We start from the raw sequence: 25069 nt of genomic DNA, 5'->3' as shown, positions 1-25069 counted from the left end.
TGTTCAAACGCATAGCAAGTAAGAAGCTTAGTCATTTTCAATATTACTTTAATTTATTTACATGAGTTTTTTAGCAGGTATTGTAGATCATGCATGTTTTTTTGATATATTTATTGCGCTCTGGTGTAACACAGTCATCACAAGTGTTATTTCAGATTGATGTTTATAGAAAGGCTTTGAAATTTTTTTGATTAGCGACGTCATTTTTATGCAGCGATTTTTTCATTTTTCTCCTCGAACTCTTCGGTGTTTTTTTTTCATTTTTTCTGAAATTTGATGACTCTCATATTGATTCGTCAAAGATCAATTATCTTTCTTTCAGAAAGATTAGAAAAATGGCATACACATCAAACGTCGAAAAATAGAAATGTATACATATATGTTAGTGTCAATTTGACATATTATATTTTACTACATTTAAAACTAAACCACAATTTTACAGTTTAGTACATCTAAAGCTACCCCACATTACAACTTGACCGTCAGCTCTGCAATTCACTCCATAACACCATCCCGACTCATCTTTCCCACGTGTTATTTCTCCCACCGGATAATTTCTACCGTTGTAATCACATGAGTTTGGTTGCGTGGTAATGGTGGTTGTGTGGTTGTGGTTGTCGAAGGACAGTTCCAGTCCCCCCACATGTACAAATGTCCGGTTTCTTCACAAACTACTTTATAACACCACCCAGTTTTGTCGATACCTTGAGTTATTACTCCTGCAGGATACATCATTCCTAAAACGATGTCAGCAATGTTCTTTGTTGTTATAGTATGATCAAGTGTGATCTCAGTCCTTATATACTCCAGTCTAGTGTCGTCATCAGAAGTTATTTGATGTTAAAACTGTTTATCAAAAGTGATCTGATCTTGAAATTTTAGTTTTTATGTTCTCCAATGACTTCATCAGCACAGGAGTCTTTAAAACCTGAGCTCTTATACGCTTCAGTCTAGTGTTTCCATTATAAGGAATCTGATGACGAAACACGGGTCTTACATACTTCATTCTAGTGTCTTCAACAGCTTTTATCGAAGTGTGATTTTCTATATCAGGAGTGATCTCGCTTTGGAAAGTCAGTTCTTATATTCTCCAGTCTATAAATGTCTTCGTTAGAAATGATCTTTAAAGTTACTTTATCCGAGTTCAACTTGTGTTATCAAACTACTTTTTTTTGTTGATCTGTTCCTTCGAACAACTTAACCGATTTAAGATGAGTGAGTTGAGATCAATAATTAGTTAAAAACACCAAAGCTACTTCTGTCTTACATCGATGTTGTTAGTGACCTCACTTGCTTCAGTATACTATTTCTGTCGTATATATCTATAGTAGCGTCGGTCATCAGTAAGTTTTAGTCGTGCTGTTTTAATGTCAGAACATTATGTATTTCATTAGAAATCTATTGTTGATTGTTTTCGCTGTGAGGGAGACAAAAGCTAGTTCTACTTTGAAAGTAAAGTTGGTCATAACAATTCACATCATATAAAAGATGAAAAAATATTACTAACCATTGTACAAACATGATTTTGGTTTCATTGTTGGTGGAGTTGTGGTTTTTACTGTCGTTGTTCTGTAGCAGTTGATGCTGTTCATCGTGACAATATTACCTTGGTTTGTGCACACAACGTTTACACACCAATTACTTCCATCAAGTACACGAGTCACTATTCCAGGAGGGTAATATTTATCACGATATATACACCCAGGTAGACTGGATCGAAACTCTGGTGTTGGAGGCTCTGTTGCCTCACACAAAGCTGTCACCCATTGAATTATTACTCCAGAAATGTCACAAACTACTCCAAAACAGCGGCCGTCCCTTAGGACACCCTTGGTAACATCACCCGGTGGATATAGCTTGCCTTCATAAAAACAGTTTTGCGTTTCAGGTGGTGTTGTTCTTTTTCCAGCATTTGTAGTGTGTGCAGCGGTGTTTGGGTGTTTAGTTTTAATGTCATTCTTTATCGATGTGCGTAATGGCGAGACCGTTTCTTTTGGGGTTGTGTTTAAGAGAGGAAGAGTTGCTATCAGCTTAAGAAATACTTTTCCACTATGTTCAGTTGTTTTGAGGGGTGCCATTTGTGTATTTGGCGTTTCTTTCAAGCTGGGCCGGATCATTGTTTTCTTTTTTGACAGTTCATCAGTTTTCGAAAGTACGTTAGGGGATACTTTGGGACCTAAAGTGGTTGTGACTCCTTCTTTAATAACCTGAAATTGGAATGAGTTGCTTTGAAACTTTTCCTTGAGGACGCACTTGTAGATATATTATTGCCTGTAATGATGGTCGATGTCTTTGTGGTCTTAACTTTCGTGCTTCTTAAGGACTCGTGTGTACTTTCGTAGGAGCTTTCGTAAGTTTCAGACGTAGCTTTTGATTGCCTTGAAGAATGCTTGGTTTTGTTTACATTTGCTTCACAATCACTCAAACTCAACATCTTTCTGTTCTTGCATATCAAATAAGTACACCAATTATCCCCAATCGTTGCTACATCCCCTTCTTCGTAGTATCTTCCTTTGTGCAAACATATAGAAGGTTCGGGATTGGGCAAGTTATTTGGAGTGATTGGTTGAGCAATTTTATTTTTATCCTTACGATCCTTAAATGTACTTATACAATCAATAGGTACCATCTTCTGGTCTTTGCAAATCCATCCTGAACACCAGTCATCTTCTTCAAAATTCTCTGAAACCATATCACCTAAGGTTAGAGATACAATGCCTTCATTATAAGTGATTCAATATTGCGCCACTAACTAATGGGTGAATGATCTTGAATGAAGGATAATCTGATGCTGAAACTTGAGTTTTTAAAAACTTCATCAAAGAGTGTTCATCAGGAGTGATGTTAAAACTTGATCTTTTACTAAAAAATGTTTTCTTTGTTAAATCTGTTGCTTTAGACAGTTTAGTATTTCTTCGATATCAGAGATAGCTTTAAAACTCAAAATATGTTTTTAGTGCTCAAGTATGGTGTCTTTATTTGGAATGATACCATTAATTTTAATTGCTTGTTTCAAGTAAAAAAAAGTTGAAATGGTCACCTTCCGCATAGGTATTTCCTTTGTGAAAACAAAGCCTAGGTGGCTTAACTATAAATGAATTTTCTTCTGTTGTTGATATTTTATCAATTTCTGTTTTGTACAACTCATCGTTCGTGTTTGGCGTGACAGTAACTTTTGTAGTTCGTGGCGCTATCGTTACAGTCTCATTAGATTTGATCAAAACAACCGCTGACGAACTTTCTGTAAAGTTTTCAGCCATTATCATAGTACTTGATGGAGCAGTTAGAAAAGATGGAGGTGTTTCTGTTCTCGACAAAACCTGGATCGTTTCTTTTGAGTTTTTATCTGATTTTGCTGGTACTTTGGTTGTTGTTTCAGGTTGTATATTTGTGTGATGAATAAGATGTTTTGTTGATAATGTATCAAGGTTATTCACATCAGTGGAGCGTATATTACTTTTGGAAGTCGTGGTACTCGATCCAAACGTTTTAGATGTGCTGTCGCTAGAATCGCCACTTCCTTCGAGAGGAACGATGGTGCCCGCGGTACAGTAGAACATTGTACAATCTCCACTTCCCTCGCTGTTGATTAACTCGCCCTCTTTGTAATGTACTCCTTTATATAAGCACACTAATTCGTTCGTTGTCGTGGGTGTACTCAGAGGCAGAGTAGTTGGATTTGGGCAGTTGTAATCAACCCAGGAATCCACTTCGCCTTGGTTGCAACGCCAGCCTGAACACCAGTTCCATCCATGATGAATCCGAGAAATGATGTCACCATCCTCAAAATAGCGTCCTTTGAAAAAACACCATCCTATATTTTCTCTCGTTGTTGATGATACAGTGCTACTGGCCTTTGCTGTAGAGTCTGAGACAAATGGAAGTGAGGACAGAGATTTTTTGAAGTTTGTATAATGAACATTTGTCCCTACACGAGCCATTCCAGTGTAGATTTTTGTTGATGTTAAAGTAGGCTTTTTAAAACTAGCTTGACTATGAGTTGTCTTGTATTTTTTGTGTTCGCCAAATTCTTTGTTATTTGAAGTAGCTGTCGTGAACACACCAAATATATCTGGCGAAGACCTTCCTTTTGATGACTTTTCTGATTTTGTGAGAGCTGATGTTGTCAGCTCAGAAATAATCGAAAGCTGTTTTGACTTTTTTGTCACGTGTCCTCTTCTTGTAGTCTTTTCACGAATATTAAACATCACTGAAGTGGTTGAAATTTCAGTTGCAGATTCTGCCTTGTTAGATATATTTGTTGTGGGTGTGCTTTTGTTTTCCAGTTTTATCGCTTGTGGTAAAGTTAGTACACCAATTGTAAATTCTTTCGTGCGTGTATTGGTCATAGTAGTTGTTCTAGTCTTGGTGTCTTGAGGGTCTGCAGAGGTAATTAGTGGGTTTGTGGTGGTATATTGTGGGTCTGAGGTGGCATATTGTGGGTCTGAGGTGGTATCTAGAGGATCTGGGATGGTATGTAAAGGGTGTGCGGTGGTATCTAGTGGCTCTAAGGTGCTATGTAGTGGGACTGCATTGGTATCTAATGGGACTGCAGAGGTATATTGTGGGACAGTGGTGGCTAGTAGTTTTGCGGTGGTATCCGTAGGCCTACAATTCCAATCATCCCATGCCAAGATGTTTCCATCCCAGGAACAATAAAGACCGCCACACCAACCATGGTTATCTGTTTCCCTGTTTATTTCTCCTGGTGGATAGAACACACCATTGTACTCACATCCGTTTGCACGTGTTGGAATGGTTGTTTTTTGCTGATATGTTACGGCACGTTTAACTCTGCTTTTCTCGATAGTATTATGTTCTTTGTTTGGTATGGTCTGTGGAAAATTATCTGTTACAGGTTTCGTATGTAGAATGGGTAACAGGGTGAATAATAGTAAGGCGATGTACATTGCTGGATAAACAATAAGATAAATTATAATTTCATTGACATGACATTTGAAAAGTTATGTTAAATTCTAGTCTGTAGCTTCATTTGGCGTGATTTAGTTATGAAGTATGAAAACATATACTCCATTCTTGGAATGATGTAATTTTAAAACATTAGTTCCTTTTTACTTCAATCTGTGCCGAATATATTTGGCGTTCATTATTGATGACGCCGAAATATTCTCTTTTATGAGGAGGGGAGGGGGACCTCGAAATCGGCAGTTTAAAATAACGAAATTGCCCCTCCCTTGTCGTAGCCTTTGCGTTACAGCAAGATGACGGTTTGTTTTCTGCGATGTTATTTATTGCCATCGATTGCATTTTGCAAGATAATCGTTCATCGATACAATGAATTGTTTAGGTTAATCTTCAACCTTATCCAAGCTGTACCATGAACATGTGTTCGTCGACCAAATTACTGCCGCTGGCACTTATATATATGACAAGATCTTAAATGAAGATTAAGTCCTGCTATGGTATATTTCACAGCATGCATGATTCGAGTTGGGAAGTTATGCCTTTTATCGATAGCGTGTCTCTATTAGTAAATTTTTGTGAAATTTGAGAGTCTGTACTTATATATAAGGCACAAAACACTTACATTTTCTTTTAGGGTGTTCTACACCAAATCTATGTATTTGTTTTGATTTCATAACGGATATTTCTTTTACAAATTGCTTGTTGCAATTTCATGGAAAAAATGAGTTTTACATCGGTTTCTTGCTATCGTAGCGAACGAGGAGTTTTTTGCAGCTTTAATGTCAAGCTGAATTTGACATTGTAGAAAAAGATTTCTATACGGTCGAAGTAAAACCAGCTTTGATGTACGCTTCGTTAAAACAACGACGCATTTTATTCAGATTAGATGAACGGATTAGATGTAATTGAAACTATATGTATATCAGAATCAGTTCCGTGCGTTGATTAGAAAGGTACATGCTGCCTCCTGTGCAGATTTATCCAAACGTGCAAAGAGATTTTCAAATGAAATCTGATTTATAGATTGTCAAGTCTTGATTAAATGCTTTTTTTGCCTTACATGCAAAATCGTGTAATGAATGGCATTTGTAGACTTTAGAACTTGATATGACATTTTTCTCTCACACATTAACCGTATTTCAGCTGCTATACAACTGTTCGTCATTACGCGAATTTATCTATTAAAATTACGCATATTAAAATTAATTCCAATTTGTGGTGCGTCCCATGCGAGGGCGATCATGGAAAGTTGCACACGCCAAGTTTTTTTAATAACGTGTGAAAAAGCAATAAATATATCATGACATAAGAATACTTACCAAATTTAAAATTCAATTCCACTTCTCGATCAAAATTCAAATGATCTCGCGCGGGAACATTCAAGAAAGTTGGAATCGAAGCTGATTTTTCGTCCTCTTAAATATCGGCTATTAACTGTTTAGTGTTAATACATACGTAATTAGGTACGGCGCTCAATAAATTGTGTTGCACTAGACTAATGTCGTTCGTCAAATAACAGTTTATACGGAAAGATCAAATGTCTAATGAATGAGAGAGTCATACTATATTTGATGCTAGACTTTTTTTTATCAAAACATCTTATTACTCATTAGGCGAAGTATTGTTGACGTGAATGTGATCAAAGCCATTGAAACTTGTAGTTAGCATTTAAAATGAGTTTTAGCGCTGTTTCCATTACATATCAACAAACAAAGGTTGCTTGTAATAGTCCAGACAAAAGTTTGTGTCATGTGACTTCCACTTTCCTTTGACCGTATGGGTATTTTAAAATAGTTAAAGTCAAAAAACATCCTTTTACAGTACTAATCAATAGTTTATTTCAAATCTACTCCTGACTGTTTATACTTTTCTCGAACAACTTTTTCTGAAAATATGAAAGGTTATACTCATGCTGTCTAGAATTATCATTTATTTACTTCAGTGATGATGGCAGGGTGTGAAAGCTAAGGTGGAGAAATGAGTGCCCAACCGCCAAAGGTACGATGAACATCTAGAGGGGCTTAGCACGTATTCTCCCCTGAAAATTTTTGAAATTTATAATCGCTAAAGTCCTTGTGCTGAACTTTGTAGAAAGACTTGAGATGGACATGTCCACGACATGGCGCTGCCTAATTTGATTTGTTGCATTCAAGAGTTTAAGATGTAAGAGATGTGGTAAATGCTATTCAAAATACCACACAATTTTTCAAAAACAGTGGGGTGACAGAAGTCTTTGGAAATTTTCAAAAGCAGTGGGGTGACAAAACTCTGGAAAATTTTCAAAAGCAGTTGGGTGACAGAAGTCTTTGGAAATTTTCAAGAACAGTGGAGTGACAGAAGTCTTTGGAAATTGTCAAAAGCAGTGTGGTGACGCAACTCTGGAAAATTTTCAAAAGCAGTGTGGTGACACAACTCTGGAAAATTTTCAAAAGCATTGGAGTGATAGAAGTCTTTGGAAATTTTCAAAAGCAGTGGGATGACAGAAGTCTTTGGAAATTTTCAAAACAAGTGGGGTGACAGACGTCTTTGGAAATTTTCAAAGCAAGAAAGATGTAAGAAAGTGACATTTTACAAAAGAATGTTTTAATTACTCATGAATTTATCATCTCTCCAGTTTTCATGTAAAAATTTAACGTATCTTATTAAAATGGCATTCGTATTCAAGCCATTCAAGATTCAGTTTTCAAATAACAAAAAAATTTGTTCTTTGATTGCATCATCTCTCTTTTGGCGAGAGCTCAGTTGTTGTTTTAGGGCGTCACGCTCATGTTGACACAAGGCGATTTTTTCATGGAGTGTTTCCATCGAAGCGTCCTTCTTTGCAATCCTTTCGTGCAATTCTTCTTTTACTGCTTGAACTTCTTGTTTTAGCTTCAATTCCAGCGACTCTATGTCAGCTTTACACTTTTCATTCTCAAGCTATGAAAAGGTTTGACAAGTTTTAGTGCAGCTAAACCATCGATGCTATTTTTCTTTATTGCATGTATTTTATGCATTTCAGAAGTATGATCATGTACCCTCTCACCCTTTTAATTTTTCAACATCAAGGAGGTTGAAATGAGTAAGTGAAGTCTAACAAAAGGGCTTGCACATAGATTTCAGATTCTCTGCTCATGATCCGAAAGAATATGACATGAGATTTTTTAATCTATTCTGGATTATCCGAGACTTGATACATTACTTGTTGTCTATAACTACATAATTGACCCTAACCTTTAACTTCTCAATGTAGGACTGAGTAATCTTGTCCGCTGCGTTCTTCTTTAAAAGATTTTGTCGCATTTCCTCCTTTTCTTCCTTTGTTTTTTGATATTTTTCTTGACATGACTCCATCTTCACTAGAGTCAAATCGTTTTCTTTTTTCAACTCGCTCATTTGGTACGACAGACGATATTCCGACCTCTTCAGTTCCGTTAACTCCTGACTTAGCGTGTCACGCTGCACAACTAAATCGTTCAGTTGTTTATCTTTGATTGCAAAAAGACTGCGTAGGCAGGATCCCATGCCCGATAAACTTCCGCGATTGCTTTTGTTTACATCATAGTCAATTCCTGTTGGGTAAATTTTGAAAACGGTGCAATGCTAGTTTTATGTCTTTGCTGTATAACTTTTTTTTTACTTAAATGTTTGAGTTAGCAAGAATGAAAATATCACTTTACAGACATCTATGCTAACATTTAGATTTTTCCGTTCATGTGTTACTCTCTATTTCATGTGAGTGTTATCTACAAATATTGTTCAAAAGATTCCCTTTCTTACATACCTACGATACTTTCCAAACTCGATAATTCCTCGTCTCTGATATCAGATTGCTGCAGTATCTTTTGTATATCAACAAACAATTCAAACTTTTCCTGATCGATCTTTTCATCTTCCTTTTCGCGAAGTTCTTTCAAATCTTCGTTTTCCTCCTTCTCAATGTTTGCCTTGAGCAGGTTTTTGCTTTCGTTTACACTCTCCTTGAGCAGGCTTAGCTGTTCTGTTGCCTCACCGTAATTTTTTACAAGAACTTTGAGTTGCTGCTCTAAATCTTCGTACGCTTTCTTTTTTTCGGCTTCTTGCAAGGTTTTGTTGTTACTGAAACGAAATTTTTGGAATTTAAGTCAAGAATTTGTAATTGCAATGTCAAGGTATATGGATATGTCAGGATTTAAGTTTCAACATTATGCTGATCATGCTCGACGAAGACACTACGACCAATACTGAAATTCTTTATTACCTCATTTCATCTTTTTCTTGTAAGGTAATTTGCAATAATTCAATTTCATTTTCGAATTCAACTTTTTCTTCTTCCAATTTAGCAACGTATTCTTTCAAGCTAACGTTTTCGTCTCTCTGTTCTGTCAGCTCCTTTTCTAAACTCTCTATTTTTTGGCAAAGATCGTTGTTTTCTTTTTGCAGTAAATTGCACTTTTGCCATGAATCTTTTACTTGTTCATCATGGTTTACAAACTTTTGTTTGGATTGACATATTTCTTCCAGAGTTTTTGAAATTTCTTGACATAATTGCTCTGACGTCTCAACGAATTGCTCAAAGAAACATAAAACGCAACAAAATTATTTAAAGTCCATGTATGGTTAAAACATTACACTTTTTTGTGAAATAATATTAACGTGCCTTGAAAGTTAAGATAACTATGATTGTATAAATTTAAGTACCCTCTCAAATCAGAGGCCCTTGTAGGTTGTAGGCTTGGGGCAAAATACCCCCTCCCTGTACCCCTCTCTCGGTGGAGTTAAACTAGTCACTAGACAATGGAACAATCCAATTCTTTTGATGTGCATGTCATGTCATTATACTATTTATATTCATGTTTGACTTGATAGAAAATTCTTTTACCTTTGCTTCAACAAGATGCTGTTGCTCGGTTTTTTTTGCTTTAGAAACTTCGCTATGTATTTTTGTATTTTGCTTATTAAGCTCACTCGTTTCTGCTATCAGTTTGGTGTAACGTTCTTGCTCCGTTCTTACTTTGGCTACTTCTTCTTCAGTACTTAACAAAACGCTCGACATTCTATCGCGCAAAATCTCGTTTTTTGACTCCAAATTGCGAACTGTGTTCAGAACACTATCACAATCACCTATTTGCGTTTCTGCTTGGTTTAACTTCTTTGAAAGTTCGTGGTTTTCCTGTTTCTTTTTCTCGTAAGATTTTTCAAAAAACCCGTTTTGTTCTGTTAGTCTTTCTTTGACTTTGATTAATTCGCTTATTTCATTTCTAAATTCTTCAGTTCTCGCTTCTAAAAGTTTTATTTTCTCTGTTTGTCTTTTGTTCTTCTGTCTTGATTCCTCCAGGTCCACTTGGCATTTGTGCATTTGTAGAATCAATCCTTTGATGGTATATATACATAATGATTTGGTAAATATTATACATTAATACTACATCTCAGAAAAAAATTCTTATCAGTAATATCGTGTAAACACAATTTATTCGTCTCCTTATTCTAGTATCTTCATCAGTGATCTGGTGTTGATTAATGGACTTTTTATATTTTAGTCTAGTGTATTTTAATCATTAACTATTTAACGGAACACATAGACTGACATAGTCCTTACATATTGTATGTTGTCTTACCGTTTATACTACCGATGAGCTGCTGTGGTTTGACAACCAAATCTTCTTCTGCTTTGTTCTCCATTGCACTACCGCTATACAAATGGAAAAAATAATTCTAGTCCCAAAATAAATGATTTTACAATCTAGATCGTAACATTTAAATCAACACTGCGATGTAACAGATAGAGAGGTTATAAGGAAGTGGCGTACTTTAAACTCAGAGCTAGAGAACACTGGGATTTCTGGTTGAACAATGGTCAATGTAATCATGTAATACATGTAATCAATTTTTTTTTGCAAAGAGATAAATATTTAGTGGTGTGGTGGTCAAAATAGTTTGACAGAAATACTTGTCTGAATTAATAATCCTTTTATGTATAGACTAGCGATCTCGATAAAACTACAGAACTTACCTTGAATAGATAAAAACACGACGATATCAAAACCAGCGGTAAGAGTATATCTCTATTCTAAAGCTCTGCGCTAATCTTTAACGTCGTGATTATGACGTCATTAAATGAAATAGACGTCACTTGAACAACGGTGTGACACTTGTCTACTGACGAGACGACTCGCATTTGAAGTAAACTTAGTAAAGTGTATACTGTGTTCGACAAGTATTTTAGTGAAACTTGTCACGCCATTTGCGTGTTTACGTTGATGTTTTAAGTTTTCTAAATACGTATTTTCAATTAAAAGTTTGAATTAAGCTGCATAAGCGATAAGTCAGTGTTAACAGTTGTAAAGATCTTCCTTCATTAATTATGAAAAAAATGGACGATTGACTTCCAATATAATATTGACCGAAGAATTTTTAAGAAAAAGCCGCCAATTTCTACATAAGTTACAGCAATTGATATGGTATTGATGAACTGAAAGATGGTTTTATTGGGGTTTTTTTCACCAGGAATTTAATTAATCCTTCAATGATTAACCATTAATGATTGTTAGTCTTTTGATCAGAACCTCTTATTTTGTGAATACTGTGAATACCTAATCGTGTTGAGCTTGAATTGGTACGAATAATCAATAAAGCTCTTAGTGATAGTTCGAAATTTGTCCCTGCTTAGACCTTGCCATGCTGCGATTTATTGTATAGAACATAAAGTAATGGGGTGGGTGCAATCTTATCGCAGGCGTGAATTCATGCTGAATTTGCATTTTACTCTTAATTCTAAAGTCCTAAACAAGTGTGGAAGTGTGTGGTGAACTCTAAAAAAGTGTGTTACTCTTTGACATTCGGGCACAAGAATTAAAGAACGGAAGGTAGTAACGTACTTTACATTACAACGATTCAGGTGAGTCAGCGGAAAGTTTGATAAATTGTAGTATGATAATGCGATTTTGAATTGCTGTTTCGGAATTTCCTATAATGTCAATTTGTTTTGAGTTTGGATAAGTGATTTTGTCTTATTGTGTAGTGTAAGTTTACGGTGGTGAATGATCTATCATTAACTGGCTTATGCATTAATTTTAGTAGGTAGTCAGCTGTCTTATGTTGCAAGATTTACTTCATTTGCTGCAATCATGGTTACAATGAGAAACCATCCATGGCTGAATAAAATATACGTTATTTAAAACTGGTTTACATATCATAAGGTTGTCGTTGTTCTACCAAGTGGTTTATAAGAATTTCAATTGATTTCTACCTGCTACATTGTGGTATCTTTGGGTAGCCTAGCTGTATGATGATAACATACAGCTAGCCTGGCCAAAGTCACTGCGTGTGGCATTTACTAATTGAGGATGCAACCTAGTTTGATGGGGCAAAGTCATATAGCAAGATGTCTTTGAAAGGATTTGCAGTCAGGATTGGTGTCAATTGTAAAACTTTCCAATGTATCGTCAACCATTTTTGGTCATCAGTTTGAATTAAAATTTCAAATGTTAAAGTTTAAAGAAACTAGAAAGAATGCTCAGATGAAAATCATGCTTGTTATAAGCAGAAAAATCACTAGTATAACATAAATCAGTACACAGATTATTGTATAAACATGCAAACTTTATGTTATACTAAGAATTTTTCTGCTTATTACTTGCTCAGTGTTACTCTTGGCATGCAATTTATTTGCATACAAGTAAACAGAATATTAGGGAAAAATTATAATTTAATGTATACAATGATAATTTGTTGTTGATTACATTACCTAACATATTAAAAGTCACTAAACATCAATAAATAATCACTGAACAAGTAATTTTCAGCTAATCTGTTAACAAGTTTTAGTTCTACAATGTTGTTTTGATACATTATATTCCTATATTATATACAATGTTTTGATACATTATATAAGTATTATGTTTTTTTTATATAATGTAGATTATGGAGCTGAACGACTTTTTGAAATGTCGTTTAAATCGTCTTTTTGAAATGTCGTTTATGTCGTGTTGTCTTTGTTCATGTCGTTCATGTCATCTTTTTGAAAAGTAATTATGTTTTTGAAATGTCATTTATTTCGTCTTTTTGAAATGTCATTTCTTCGTTGTTGATGTCGTCTTTTTTGGAAAGTGCTCATTTTTTTCGTTCATGTAGTTTCTTCATTGGTCATGTCGTTCATATCTTCATATTTTCTATAAAAGAGAAGGATGGCATGGCCATCTTATGCAGAAAATAAGACGAACCGAGCAATTTGCATAATTATTACTAAAATGTGGAATATTTAGCGGAAGCTTGCATGCTAATTATCATTTTCGCCAATTGAATCAAGTTAGGGTTCAACAATACTTACAATAGACACTCTATTTTTGTGATTCATGAATCAAGAGTCCCTGAAAAAATCAAGATTTCGCTATTTTTATTTGTCTGACATTATTGTAAATAGAAGTATAGGAATAATTTGCGATATTCCTAAAGAAAATGACGGAGAAGTTGGAAGCTAGGAGCGACAACATGAATGGAGAGATGAACGATTTTGACATCGTCATGGGTGTTAGACCGGTTCAAATCGTCGCCACTGACGAAGAAGAACACGTTTTTACATTGAACGAGGATGCTCTTGAAGAAATTTTGTTAAGCGACAGTAGAATACGAGACAAAAAGGTTGTTGTGATTTCCGTTGCTGGGGCTTTTCGTAAAGGAAAGTCATTTCTGTTGGATTTCTTTCTGCGTTATCTGGATCGAAAGGTACGAAAAAATGTGGAATTGATTTAGTGATTTACTTGTGGATAATCGACGTACTGTAGTACATAGATTGATGAAATTTGCAAATTTTAAGTCGCTTTATTTTTGTTTTTGAATGGAAAAGTTTTTGCTTTGATTTTGTAATTTCTATGGTAAAATTCTTCCTAAGATTTTATAAAATAAAATCACATCGAAGTTAAAGAGGTCTGTTTCGTAATAATAAACAAGCCTGGCGCTTGTTGTCATTCATGCATCATTTTTAAGATATTGTTGCTTCACTGTAGAATCATTAAAATCAACACCTGTTGGCAATTGCATATTTTAGTATTGTACTAAAATTTGAATAATAAACTAACATTCTTTTCTTGGAGTTGGGAATGCAATGGCTATAAGTTACTGAGATTTGGTTTACATTTTTCTAATCCAGCTATTATCTTCTCTCTCGTTGATGTAGATTTTTATTTAACTAAATTTTTTGTACTTCAATTATCAAAAGAATACATAGCACATGTCTACTGTTTGCATAAAGTTATGAGTTTATTTTGAATAACTTTGATTTCATTACTCATCCCTTTAACCATGTCATACTTAGGAAAGTCCAGACCATTGGCTTGGTGATGACAAAGAAGTGTTGACTGGTTTCTCATGGAGAGGTGGTTCAGAGCGTGAGACTACTGGCATCCTTCTTTGGAGTAAACCCTACCTTTGTACATTATCTGATGGAGAAGAGGTTTGCAGCTTCTTCTAGCCAGAATAGTTATAATTTCAAATTTGTCAACAATGGATACATGTTTATTTATGCCTAGGTTGCAGTTATTCTCATGGATACTCAGGGATCATTTGATAGCTCATCAACTGTCAAGGATTGTGCCACTGTTTTTGCCTTGAGCACAATGTTGAGCTCAATACAGGTAAATGGATATAAGTGCATGTGCTGATACCTTTATAATGTGCAAATTAACGGTGTGCAATGTGCAATTTGCATGTCGTTTTAGCTAAAATGAAAATAATTGCACATCACTTTTTCAAACGATGTGCAAAAATATGCGGTTTTAACGAAAAACACTGTCGTAAATCATATGAATTTGCTCATGTTTAAAAATATTAATTTAGCAATTAGCGCTATATAAGAAATAATGTAATATTGATCTGATTATGCCTCTAAAGAAACACTTTTGTCAAAAATATTGCACATCGTTTTTTCTGAACTAATTCGCACACTGCCTTATAATTAGAGATATTGTTTTTGTTGTGAGTAATATTTACATTACTGTCAAATGTACTTAGTACTATTCAATTTGTAAAAGTTTAAGGCTTATAGTAAAAATAGAAATATGACCTAACATTTTAATTACTATGTGGCCAGCCAAGTGAAATTTTGCAAGCAATTTATATTTTTGAATTACCAATTGTTGATACCAGCTATATTTGTTTCCATTGCAATCACATGTCATAGTCATAATCTGAGATAATAATATCATAGTCATAATCTAAGATTTAAATTTACATTTTCAGATCTACAACATTACTCAAAACATCCAAGAAGATGATTTGCAACATCTCCAGGTTAAATTATAAGCCTCTTTCTATGTTTATTCTTTGTATTCTACATCTTGGTGTGCTGTAATTCAGCTAGTATGTGAATCATCAATTTGCATTATGCAATTTACAGATTGTTTTTGCTGAAATTAAAAAATGCACATCTCTTTTTTAAACTATATGCAAAAAAAGTAAATCTTAGACATTGATTTCTAGACCAGAAATTGAAATATAGTTTTCAACATAAACTTTTACTGCTCGTGTGTTAGGCAAGTACGATGTATGTAGTACAAGTATTTTCAATCAAATAAATGTACCATTTGAAAATATTAGTTAACTGTTGTGCACATCATAATTACCTACAAAGTATTTGTTGGAATGAGACTCCAAGTTAGTAGTATCATGTTACATCAATCTCATTCTGATTCTGGTGGTACAGTGAGTTTTCTTGAAAAAAAGTTGTGCATCATTTTATTCAACTAACTGCACGCCGCTGTAACTGAAATTTTGTTCTGTGTTATATATAAAGCTCTGTGATATTATACATATGTATATGCTTGTATATTGATATAGCTTTTCACTGAATATGGTAAACTTGCAATAGAAGAAAGCCATGCAACACCATTTCAAGTTAGTACTTAGTTGAATCCTATATAGTTTAATGAGGCTTTATATGTGTGTTTTATCTTTACATCATGGGCATTGAAGAAAACTTCATTACTGTATGTATAGTCTTAGCATACTTTAAATTAGGATTAAGCTCAAATTTGTTTGTTTGGGGCTCAAGCCAGGTGTCTTCATTGTGTGATTTTGCTCAATTTTGAATAGTCTGACGATATATGCTACCACTCGAGTGGTTGTTTATTTTTGTGCTTATTGTTTTTGTTATTGTGACTGTGAACACCGAGCAGCTAATTCCTAGTGTGAGTTGCATAAACAGAAGTTCGCACAGCTCTAAGCTCAGCATCTTTACAGTTAGTCTTATGTTAGCTTTCATAGCTAAATGAGGAGCTTTAGCCCAACTTTCTTCTTTTGGTATATTGTTTACGATCGTTGTTTTTTTTTTGTTTTTTAGAGTTTGTTGTTTTTGGTTCGTGACTGGAGTTTTCCATACGAGGCCCAGTATGGGTACACTGGTGGTGATATGATCCTGAAGCGACGCCTCGAGGTACAAACCAAACATATATGTAGTACCTTTGTACTTGTATGTTTTTACATTTTGTTTTATGCTATACATCTTCATCAGTTCTGTTTATACTTTATTAAGCAAACATTAAGCATGCATTCGTAGATATTTGATTAAATTTAAAAAAATCGAGTTTATTTTTAGAACATTTGTCATGTAAAAAGTTTGTATGCCATAAAGTTCCTGTCATATTTCTGTAAACTGTTGCACACAGGGTTAAACCTTTACGACATTAATATTTACACGTTTATAACATGTCTTCAATGTTTGTAATTGCACATTTATTTGAATTCTAGTCCTTTACTTTAAATTTCTAAATCCTTATTGGTGTTTTATCCCATGTTCAGACAAAGCCAAAACAACACAACGAATTGTTGCAAGTTCGAAATCATATCCGATCATGTTTTGATGATATCTCTTGCTTTCTTATGCCACATCCTGGTCTTAAAGTTGCAACCAGCCCAGAATTTAAAGGCGAACTTTCCGGTACGATGTAATAATATGTAATATTTAGAGTAAATTTAGTGGGCTTGTGGTCGGCTTGTTAGTGTGAGGTTGTTTATAACCCTACCGTCTTGATGAATGGACATAGAGAGAGAGAGAGCACTATTGTTAAATTCATGCTTTATTTTATTGATTTCTGAAGAAATTATTAACCCTATGTTATTAACCCTATGGATAATAAGTTCAATATATGAATATCCCCCTTACCCCTCCAATTAACTGTCGATGATAAATTGCAATTTACGTCACTGCTGGTTCTTATTTAGATATCCATTTACACGAAGGTCGACGGTCTCTCATTTATATTTCTTTATTTTTAAGATATTGGCGATGACTTCAAACATCATCTCAGCCAACTTGTGCCGTCCTTACTAAGCCCTGAGAATTTAGTTATCAAAAAGATTAACGGACAGCCCGTCACTTGTCTCGGTCTTGTTGAGTATTTTAAGGCAAGTGTATTGAGGGCTTTTTAGCCTCGTCCCAGACCTTTTATCGCCGCCAATATTTTCATTTGGGAATTGAAGAGGACGTGGTTAAGTTCTTTGTTCGTTCACCAAGAATTTCATATAAGAAACATTTAATTTCTTGCTGTTGCTCTTCATTTTGTTATGACTATTTTTTCGCTTAGTGTCGAGAAGCTTGATTTAAATTTCTGAGTGCATGTTTTGAATTTTCATGTTTGTCCTCTAACTATCGAATCAGTATGGTTACGATCATTTTTGATTGGAGGATGTATGAACACGTGGGCATGTACTTGAAATGTCGACTGAACTTTGCAGTGTTACGCCGAATAGTAACGAGAGATTCATTGAACATCACCAATTTATATTATACCATTATAAAAGAAACCGTTTCAAACTTTTGCTTGTCATTTTTAACTAGGCTTACATGAAGATCTACCAAGGCGATGAGCTACCAGAACCCAAATCTATGCTTCTTGTAAGTAATGATGAATTGTCATTCATTGCTAAATAATGCTTGTGATTAACCTTTCTAAAATGCTTCTTTGAAATTGTGTGTAATCAACTGCATGCATTACATAGGCAATGTATCCATACTACGAATCTGTAGTGAACTAAAATTGCTCATTACACCTGAAGAAGACTATAATTATAGCTTGTAGTTGTAGTAGGAGCTGGAGTTGTAGTTGTAATTGTAGCTGTAGCTGTAGTCGTAATGCTGTTGTTGTTTTTGTTTTTGTTGTTATAGTTTTAGTCATATATCGTTTTCTGTAACTGTAGTTTTTTTCCTGTCTTGTTATAAGACGTCTTTTTTCTTGTCGCAGGCGACTGCTGAGGCAAATAATTTGGCAGCATTAGCAAGTGCAAAAGATCATTACCTGCACAAAATGGAAAAGGTCAGTAGTGATTTGCTGCCGAAGCATCTATTTTTTATCTTTAAGGGTGTTTCGTTGTTTAAGCTATACTCCATGGAGACTAAGGTCAGCAATAGAAACCATTTGAACTGAATATATGCCTGATAAACATGCTCTACTTGTACTTGAGCAAGCTCCCGCTAATTATTATTTGTATATTATTTATATTTCACAATGACAATGCGTTTAGCTTATGTTGTTTTTCAGTTGACCCCTCTCATTAAATTGTCGTGTAAAACTACAGTCGTTTTTTCGCTATAGATTTGTGGGGGTGACACTCCATTCCTTGCCACAGATGAGCTGGATAGACGACACGAGAAATACAAGTCTGCAGCCCTGGGTATGTTTCATACCACTCGGAAAATGGGAGGCGAAAACTTTAGCAAAGAATTTGCTGAAAGACTTGAAACGAATATCGATGACGCTTACATAAACTTTGTCAAATTGAACGATGGAAAGAACATCTTTAATGCTGCGCGAACTCCGACGGTTTTCTTCGCCATCATGTTGTTGGCGTATCTTTTGTCAGGTCTTTTTGGAATCGTTGGTGTCACGTCGTTTGTAATGTTGTGTAATTTTGTCATTGGTTTCTCGTTGCTTGCGATAATCGCGTGGGCCTATATCCGATTTAGTGGCGACTTCCGCGAGATAGGGAAACAATTAGATGACGTTGCTGAAGTGGCCTGGGACGAGGTATATTGCTAGATAACGTGAATTTAGTTTGACATCAGTTTCTTACTTTATGTGGTTGGCTTAAAGGTTTTATTCAATCGTCATGTTTCTCAATTTTTTGGTTTTAGATAGGCTCCATTGTTAAACAAAAAGACCACATGTAAAGATACAAATCTTGCATTTTCTCTTATTTCACAGGTAATGACTAGAGTTTATCAGAAAATACTGGACAAAGGGAAGAAATCAATTACATCATCGATAAGTGGAAGTGCAAATACCAGCAGGGCTGATAGTAAGAAGAAAAAGTAAGCTAGAGTATTTCATGCCCGAGTTATATTTTCAGTGTCCTTAATTACATCGGGATTATCTGTAAAAATAATCTGTATGATCAAGACTTTAATCATGCAGATAAGAAATATATGCTTAAGACTATTGGATCGTTTAACATTATTGATATTGGCTTCCAAGTCGTGTAACAATAGTCATCTGACTTCGATTGTCAAATAATGCTTATTGTGATTGTGAGAAGTGGAAAACTCGTGTAATTCATTCAAAATTTACTTGGTTGTGAAGTAGAGCGAACTGGAACCAATATTTTATCGCCAACCTCATCGTTTAGCATTGTTTTGAAAATAAAATGTTGTACATATTGAAGTTATTTTGGGATTTTTGTATGACTAGGTCAAAATTCGTTTTTATGGGTTTTCTTCTAGCAAGTAGGTATCTTTTATTTTCGTGGGGTGTTATTTTTGCTTATTTATGTATAGCGACAGTTTTGCTCCATATCAGTCTGCTTAGACAATGGTGATTGGTAATGATGCAAATGAATGAACGAGAAATATGTTAGGCTCTGTTGTTATGGCTTGATGGTAGAATCTTTTCCTATGCACCAGTATGAGTATCTGTTCGTGGGGTGTTCTACAGATGTCAGATATGTTTGACTTGCTTGTTCATACACACAACTACAGTCTTTTGAACTACAGTCTTTGGGAGTTAGGTGTATGAACTATAACAGGAAGTTAGTGTTATTAATATTGTTATTAATTGTTAGAGCAATCGAAAACAGCTTGTTCTTTCATTGGTATTGCTCTCGCTTGTTGTGACAATGTTGTTGACGATTGTTGAATGAACAAGGCCTGAACAACATTGTTTCAACAACAGACATTAAGCTTGTTCCCATGAACCATGTTCACATATTGTTCAAACATGTTGCAACAAGGTTGATCGTTAGGACGTCGAGGTTTGGCAGCTGACATGAATGTACGTTGTACTCAGGCACGAATTACGTTTGTGAAGCTATTTGATAAAGTTTTTAGTCTGACAAATCTTATTGAGGTTGGATTGAAATTTTCTAACTTAACGTTCAAAAATGCGTGGCTTCATGTCTTTGACATTAATGGTTTGGCCTATCAAAGATTATCATTGTATAAACTTTAAAGTCTTGGACTCGTTATTCATTTCGACGATTGAAACAGTCGACGAGCGTTGTTTTTCATGTTCATATAAAAACCGTGTTAGGATTAATGTATTATGGATATTCTCTGATGGTTGCTTTGGAATATACCAATATAAGAAGGTTATATATACCAAGATAAGAAGGCTATTTAAAGCTGTATAAGTGAATGAATGAGCCACTGTGGCGTCAGTTCCCAGTCCACTTAGCCGCTCCAATTATTGAACTCGACGATATTTACATTTTGCGTTTACGGCAGCGGAAGGGTTTGTTATCCGTGAGGCTTTGCCGTCTGTAAAATATTGCAGGCTTGTTAACAAATATACGTGCTAAGTTGGTGGGATATATTTTGCTGAAACTTTTCTTAAAGACTGAAAGTAGTTTCGTTGCTACATTGTAAAGCTGGATTTCATTGCTTACAATGTCAGAAACGTATGGTAAGAAGAAAATTTTGTTTGAATTGTTTTGACGAAGTTGCATCTTTAGTATTCATCCAACGTACACCTTCCCCCTGAATTTTTTCGGCTCCTCCATAAACATTGATTATAAAGAAACTTTTTAATGTTTTTCTTTAGATTTTCTTTTTAAGTTCCTTGTCATTGGAAGTGCAGGCACTGGGAAGAGTTGCCTGTTACATCAGTTCATTGAAGGAAAATGTAAGAATCTAATGATTTCCTTTTTTATGGAACTTAACTTGGTACACGTTTTGTCGTATGTGTATCATGTATCAAGGTTAAAATGCTAATCATTCAACACTTAATGCCTTACATGTCAATAGTTAAGCAAGACTCAAGTCACACAATTGGTGTGGAATTTGGTAGCAGAATAATCAATGTTGGTGGGAAGTCAGTAAAACTGCAGATCTGGGATACTGCTGGACAAGAGCGATTTAGGTATGGAGTTTTTATAGGCAAATACCATTGTGTATGTCAATAAAACAAAGCATAGCTATGTATTGCAAAAAGAACTTTCATTTGCTCAGATCCAAAAAACATTGTATGTTTCTTAGATCAGTGACGAGAAGCTACTATAGAGGTGCCGCTGGAGCTCTTCTTGTTTATGACATAGCAAGGTACACAATAAGTGCTAATATTTCAGGGAGATGGTAGAAATCCAGGAAGTTGTCAAGTAACCAGTTGCAAGAAATACTATTTCAATAAATTGAATATTAACTTATAGATTGTTATATATTAATTTATTAAGAAAGTATTTATACAATTTCTCATCAGTCGAGAAACATACAATGCATTGACGAATTGGTTAACAGATGCAAGGACATTGGCCAGCCCAAACATTGTCATAATCTTGGTGGGTAATAAAAAAGATTTAGATGCAGAAAGAGAAGTCACTTTTATGGAAGCCAGTCGATTTGCTCAGGAAAATGGTATAGCTTAACATTTTATTACTCCTTACATTTTACCCTTAATTTGTTTATTGATAGCCATTTCTAACTTTTGTTTTATGATTATCTTTAGAGTTAATGTTCTTGGAAACTAGTGCATTAACAGGTGAAAATGTTGAAGAATCGTTTTTGAAATGCTCAAGAACCATACTCAACAAAATCGACACAGGTTAGCTTTGATCAGAAATATGTTACATCTACTTTTACTTAAGCAACACAAAATAATTTCTTTGAATGGTGAAATTTGTGTTTAAAAATAATGTGAAGAATTCAAGCTCTTTCATTGGTCAAGTGCCATGATCGATTAGAGGACGATTGCATGGAAAGATGTCACAGAAAATGTCTTGTGTTTAAATTACAAAAAAATTCCGAATTTATTTGAATATTTACCTGAATTTTTCTCAGACTTTGAAAAAGACCTATCAGGAAGGTGGTCATAGCCAGATAGCCCTAGTTAGATATTGTACAAATTTACAATCCATGTATTTTTTGTTAATTGCAACATATAAATCACAGAATTACACCTATGTATCACAAACTTTATGTGACCTTCCTCCATCAAAATTTGCTGATTTTTCCCTTGATTAGTCTTCTGTTGAAACTGGGAATCAACAATATTACTTGAATTGTTTATATTTCCAACAGGGGACTTAGATCCTGACAGAATGGGGTCTGGGATACAATATGGTGATCCATCTAAAAGACGAACTCTTCAACCAAGAAATACTGATGGCGGAAAGTGCCCTTGTTAAATGGTAAAAATGCCACAATTATTACCTAAGTATTTAGGTTTAACTAATGTATGCTTGCTTTTTGTCTTACGTGTTCTAGAATGGTTATATTTGTTTTTAGGAATCACAAGATGCAAGTTTTTTATTCTTCAAAGAATGAAGATTAAGTGCTCTGAAATTCAGACATCTAGTAGAATAAAAATTTATCAATATGCATAATTAAAATGCACTTTACTAAACAACTTTCATAATTACTCAAGGTTCATGAACATGTCAAAATCATAAAATTCCAATTTTATCTGAAGCTAAAAATCATAGGATGATTTCAAATACGAACTCTTTGAAACTTAATTCAGACCATTTAGACTAAGCACTGATATGTATACATGTAGTTATGCTGAGTGACACTTGTCGTCCTGGATGTATTTATGTATATTGCATCACATTGTCAATTATAATTATATTATTACAAACTACAAACTAAATTTTTAGAGTTCTTGCAAGAAAATTTGACAAATTTAAAATCTTAATTAGACATTTGTAAGATAACACTTGAATTGCAAATGTTTTTACAATTATGTCATCTGGGTCATTCCTCGATACATTCATGGATCCCATTCACCACTATCATTTGCTAAAGAGGATGCAATTGGATTGCTAGTGGGAGGAGGAATCATTGAAGATATCTTGTCCATGGCAGACCCTCCACCTGCATCTTCAGCAGATTTATCTCCTCTCGATCCTGAGATACCCTTTCTTCTCATTGATAATTTTGCAAAAAGGTCACTCATAAGGTCTCCACCTCCACTGCTAGGTGCTTCCTTTTCAGCTCGCTTTTGCTTTCTCTCTTTTGGGTTTTAGCTTAGCTTTTCCAGCTCCACCTGCATTTCAGATTGCCGCCATAAGGTCTGCTCGCCACCATCGCCTTCTATAGCAGTATTTTCAGGTTGATTGGCTTCCACACCTATTGGAGATGCATTTAAGGTTAACTATAAATAAACATATCATATAAATACCCAACTACCATAAAGTTTAACTGCATCACACTATAAGATGTTCTTTTTTATGAATGTGCCTTTAAGATTCACACCAAGTTGTTGCTTAAGGCCTTCTGTTTGTTCTTGCATAATGGTGAAAACCTTAATCAATAGACCACATTCACCAGATAACTTTACAAGAAACTTACCCGAGATAGATGGTCCAGTACTCTCATCTTCTATTGGTTGTGGTGGTGGTGGTGGTGGTGGGGGTTCAATAGGCTCAGGAGGAGGGGAGGAGGTGGTGCCAGAGTGGATTCTGGCATATCACCTACATTACGAGTAACTAAAGGAGCAGGTTCTTCAGGGATAACTTCAGGTAGTTCAGGGATATTTGATCCTGGTAATGATGGTGCAATAGATTGGCCAATATCAGCACTAAAACAGATATTAAACTAAAGTTTTGACCAATAGAGCTATAGTTATTTGATAAAACATCCAACCAACCTCCAAGCAAGATCATCTGCAATTCCTGGCAAGTCAGGCAAGTGTACAGGGACATCTAGTTCGGGCACATCACCAAGATTAGGTGTGTAAAAATAGTTTGTTAAACCAAGCAACTCCATTTCTTCACGGTTGGTTATTGTAACAGGAGCAGCAGCTAAGTCATCTGTTTCTTCATCTAGGCCTTTCCGTGTTTTTGTTATGGCACCTTCTAAAGGATCCAAAATCACATACTTCTTATATGGATTCTCAGTTGTGTTAAAAAGCAGCAACGAGCTGATAGAAGAGACATCTTTGGGTAATCCGCCTAAACCTTGATCAGATTTGTCTGTCTTTTTTTGATTGACATTCAGCTGCACATTGAAAAATTGCAACTTCTCTTTTATGCTGTTGTGGTCAGTTTTACCAAACGTACTTGTCACATGATAGTCTTGATTAGTCCCAGATATCTTACTGGGGTCTGGCTTTAATCCATCACAAACATGTAACAAATTGTACTCTTGTAATTTATCCGGAGCTGGATATTTCGCACTAGAGAAAACCCTTATTGCCTTTCGACTTCCACGGATCTTGTCAATTTTCGCCATAGCAACGTTCGCCCGTCTGTCGATCGCTGCAATTTTTTTGCGATTTTCTGCGACTTGTTGGTCAATTTTTGCAAAGACATCGTTCGACACTTGTTGTAAATACTCCAAAACGTTCACGATTTGAATTATGGACTCTTCTTTTCGTAGGCCAGGTAAAATCAAAGGCACGTCATAGGTTAAACTGGGCATTTTCCTGATTTTTTCTTACGAAAATGCTGTAAAGAAGTTTAGGTTTCGAAAAGAAAATACGACATTGGCAAAAAAAAGACGTATCCGGGCTTACCTCCCCCCTGAATGCAAATGGCTGTAAAGGTGAAGTCAATCGTAAAGACAGAAAAGAGACGTCATACGTCATACGTCATCGACATGTGTGGAAAATGCGCAATTACCAGAGAGCATTTTTATTTCATTTTGCTGTCATAATAAATCTTTTCTAGGTAACACATTTTTAATTTTCTCCCCGGAGAAAAATATTTCACCTTCTTTCTGCAATATTATTGACGACCAAAGTCTATTTTAAAAAGCACAAATCCC

At 35.0% G+C, this 25069-nt stretch overlaps 5 protein-coding genes across 5 annotated transcripts; 2 read left to right on the top strand and 3 right to left on the bottom strand.

Moving 5' to 3' along the window:
* Positions 1-27: 27 nt before the first annotated feature.
* Positions 28-6420, bottom strand: LOC124441716. The gene is made up of 5 exons (XM_046992184.1): positions 6246-6420; positions 3041-4912; positions 2183-2697; positions 1508-2150; positions 28-737 (listed from the first exon to the last, which is right to left on the bottom strand). Exons 2-5 carry the CDS (start codon positions 4908-4910, stop codon positions 535-537), a joined length of 3231 nt encoding a protein of 1076 aa, XP_046848140.1. The 5' UTR covers positions 4911-4912; positions 6246-6420; the 3' UTR covers positions 28-534.
* A 1182-nt stretch (positions 6421-7602) lies between these two features.
* Positions 7603-10243, bottom strand: LOC124441715 (CAP-Gly domain-containing linker protein 1-like). Its single transcript, XM_046992183.1, has 5 exons — positions 9767-10243; positions 9146-9456; positions 8690-9003; positions 8140-8477; positions 7603-7845 (listed from the first exon to the last, which is right to left on the bottom strand). The coding sequence occupies exons 1-5, from the start codon at positions 10241-10243 to the stop codon at positions 7603-7605; spliced, it is 1683 nt and encodes a 560-aa protein (XP_046848139.1).
* A 2965-nt stretch (positions 10244-13208) lies between these two features.
* LOC124441904 (atlastin-2-like) lies at positions 13209-19535 on the top strand. The gene is made up of 12 exons (XM_046992381.1): positions 13209-13608; positions 14198-14335; positions 14412-14516; positions 15121-15171; positions 15718-15774; positions 16220-16312; positions 16678-16816; positions 17156-17283; positions 17717-17773; positions 18120-18191; positions 18471-18902; positions 19080-19535. Exons 1-12 carry the CDS (start codon positions 13342-13344, stop codon positions 19188-19190), a joined length of 1650 nt encoding a protein of 549 aa, XP_046848337.1. The 5' UTR covers positions 13209-13341; the 3' UTR covers positions 19191-19535.
* A 1053-nt stretch (positions 19536-20588) lies between these two features.
* On the top strand, positions 20589-22947 carry LOC124442277 (ras-related protein Rab-4B). The gene is made up of 8 exons (XM_046992777.1): positions 20589-20771; positions 20910-20990; positions 21113-21227; positions 21344-21406; positions 21564-21718; positions 21810-21905; positions 22382-22491; positions 22589-22947. The coding sequence occupies exons 1-7, from the start codon at positions 20756-20758 to the stop codon at positions 22486-22488; spliced, it is 633 nt and encodes a 210-aa protein (XP_046848733.1). The 5' UTR covers positions 20589-20755; the 3' UTR covers positions 22489-22491; positions 22589-22947.
* LOC124441714 (WASH complex subunit 1-like) lies at positions 22860-24857 on the bottom strand. The gene is given in 6 exon segments (XM_046992181.1): positions 22860-23319; positions 23321-23381; positions 23384-23456; positions 23607-23738; positions 23741-23882; positions 23952-24857. Coding segments are annotated over 6 exon segments (1428 nt in total). The 5' UTR covers positions 24725-24857; the 3' UTR covers positions 22860-23072.
* Positions 24858-25069: the final 212 nt, after the last annotated feature.

Source organism: Xenia sp. Carnegie-2017, unplaced genomic scaffold (genome assembly GCF_021976095.1).
Source record: "Xenia sp. Carnegie-2017 unplaced genomic scaffold, XeniaSp_v1 HiC_scaffold_20, whole genome shotgun sequence".
Lineage (NCBI taxonomy): Eukaryota > Metazoa > Cnidaria > Anthozoa > Malacalcyonacea > Xeniidae > Xenia > Xenia sp. Carnegie-2017.
This window is presented reverse-complemented; position numbering and strand designations above follow the sequence as displayed.

Bases quoted from the DNA above. Each gene is read 5' to 3' on its own strand.
- LOC124441716 (XM_046992184.1), bottom strand. From the start codon at position 4,910: ATGTACATCGCCTTACTATTATTCACCCTGTTACCCATTCTACATACG. The intron at 2,698-3,040 runs GTGACCATTTCA...CTCTAACCTTAG, and splicing joins AGGAAATACCTATGCGGAAG to GTGATATGGTTTCAGAGAAT. The intron at 2,151-2,182 runs CTTTAGGTCCCA...CCTAACGTACTT, and splicing joins TAAAGAAGGAGTCACAACCA to TCGAAAACTGATGAACTGTC.
- LOC124441715 (XM_046992183.1), bottom strand. From the start codon at position 10,243: ATGCACAAATGCCAAGTGGACCTGGAGGAATCAAGACAGAAGAACAAA. The intron at 9,004-9,145 runs GTAATAAAGAAT...ATTTCGTTTCAG, and splicing joins CAAGAAAAAGATGAAATGAG to TAACAACAAAACCTTGCAAG. The intron at 7,846-8,139 runs GTTAGGGTCAAT...ACCTTTTCATAG, and splicing joins CCTACATTGAGAAGTTAAAG to CTTGAGAATGAAAAGTGTAA.
- LOC124441904 (XM_046992381.1), top strand. From the start codon at position 13,342: ATGACGGAGAAGTTGGAAGCTAGGAGCGACAACATGAATGGAGAGATG. The intron at 13,609-14,197 runs GTACGAAAAAAT...TGTCATACTTAG, and splicing joins TGCGTTATCTGGATCGAAAG to GAAAGTCCAGACCATTGGCT. The intron at 18,903-19,079 runs GTATATTGCTAG...CTTATTTCACAG, and splicing joins CTGAAGTGGCCTGGGACGAG to GTAATGACTAGAGTTTATCA.
- LOC124442277 (XM_046992777.1), top strand. The intron at 21,228-21,343 runs GTATGGAGTTTT...TATGTTTCTTAG, and splicing joins GCTGGACAAGAGCGATTTAG to ATCAGTGACGAGAAGCTACT. The intron at 21,719-21,809 runs GTATAGCTTAAC...GATTATCTTTAG, and splicing joins TCGATTTGCTCAGGAAAATG to AGTTAATGTTCTTGGAAACT.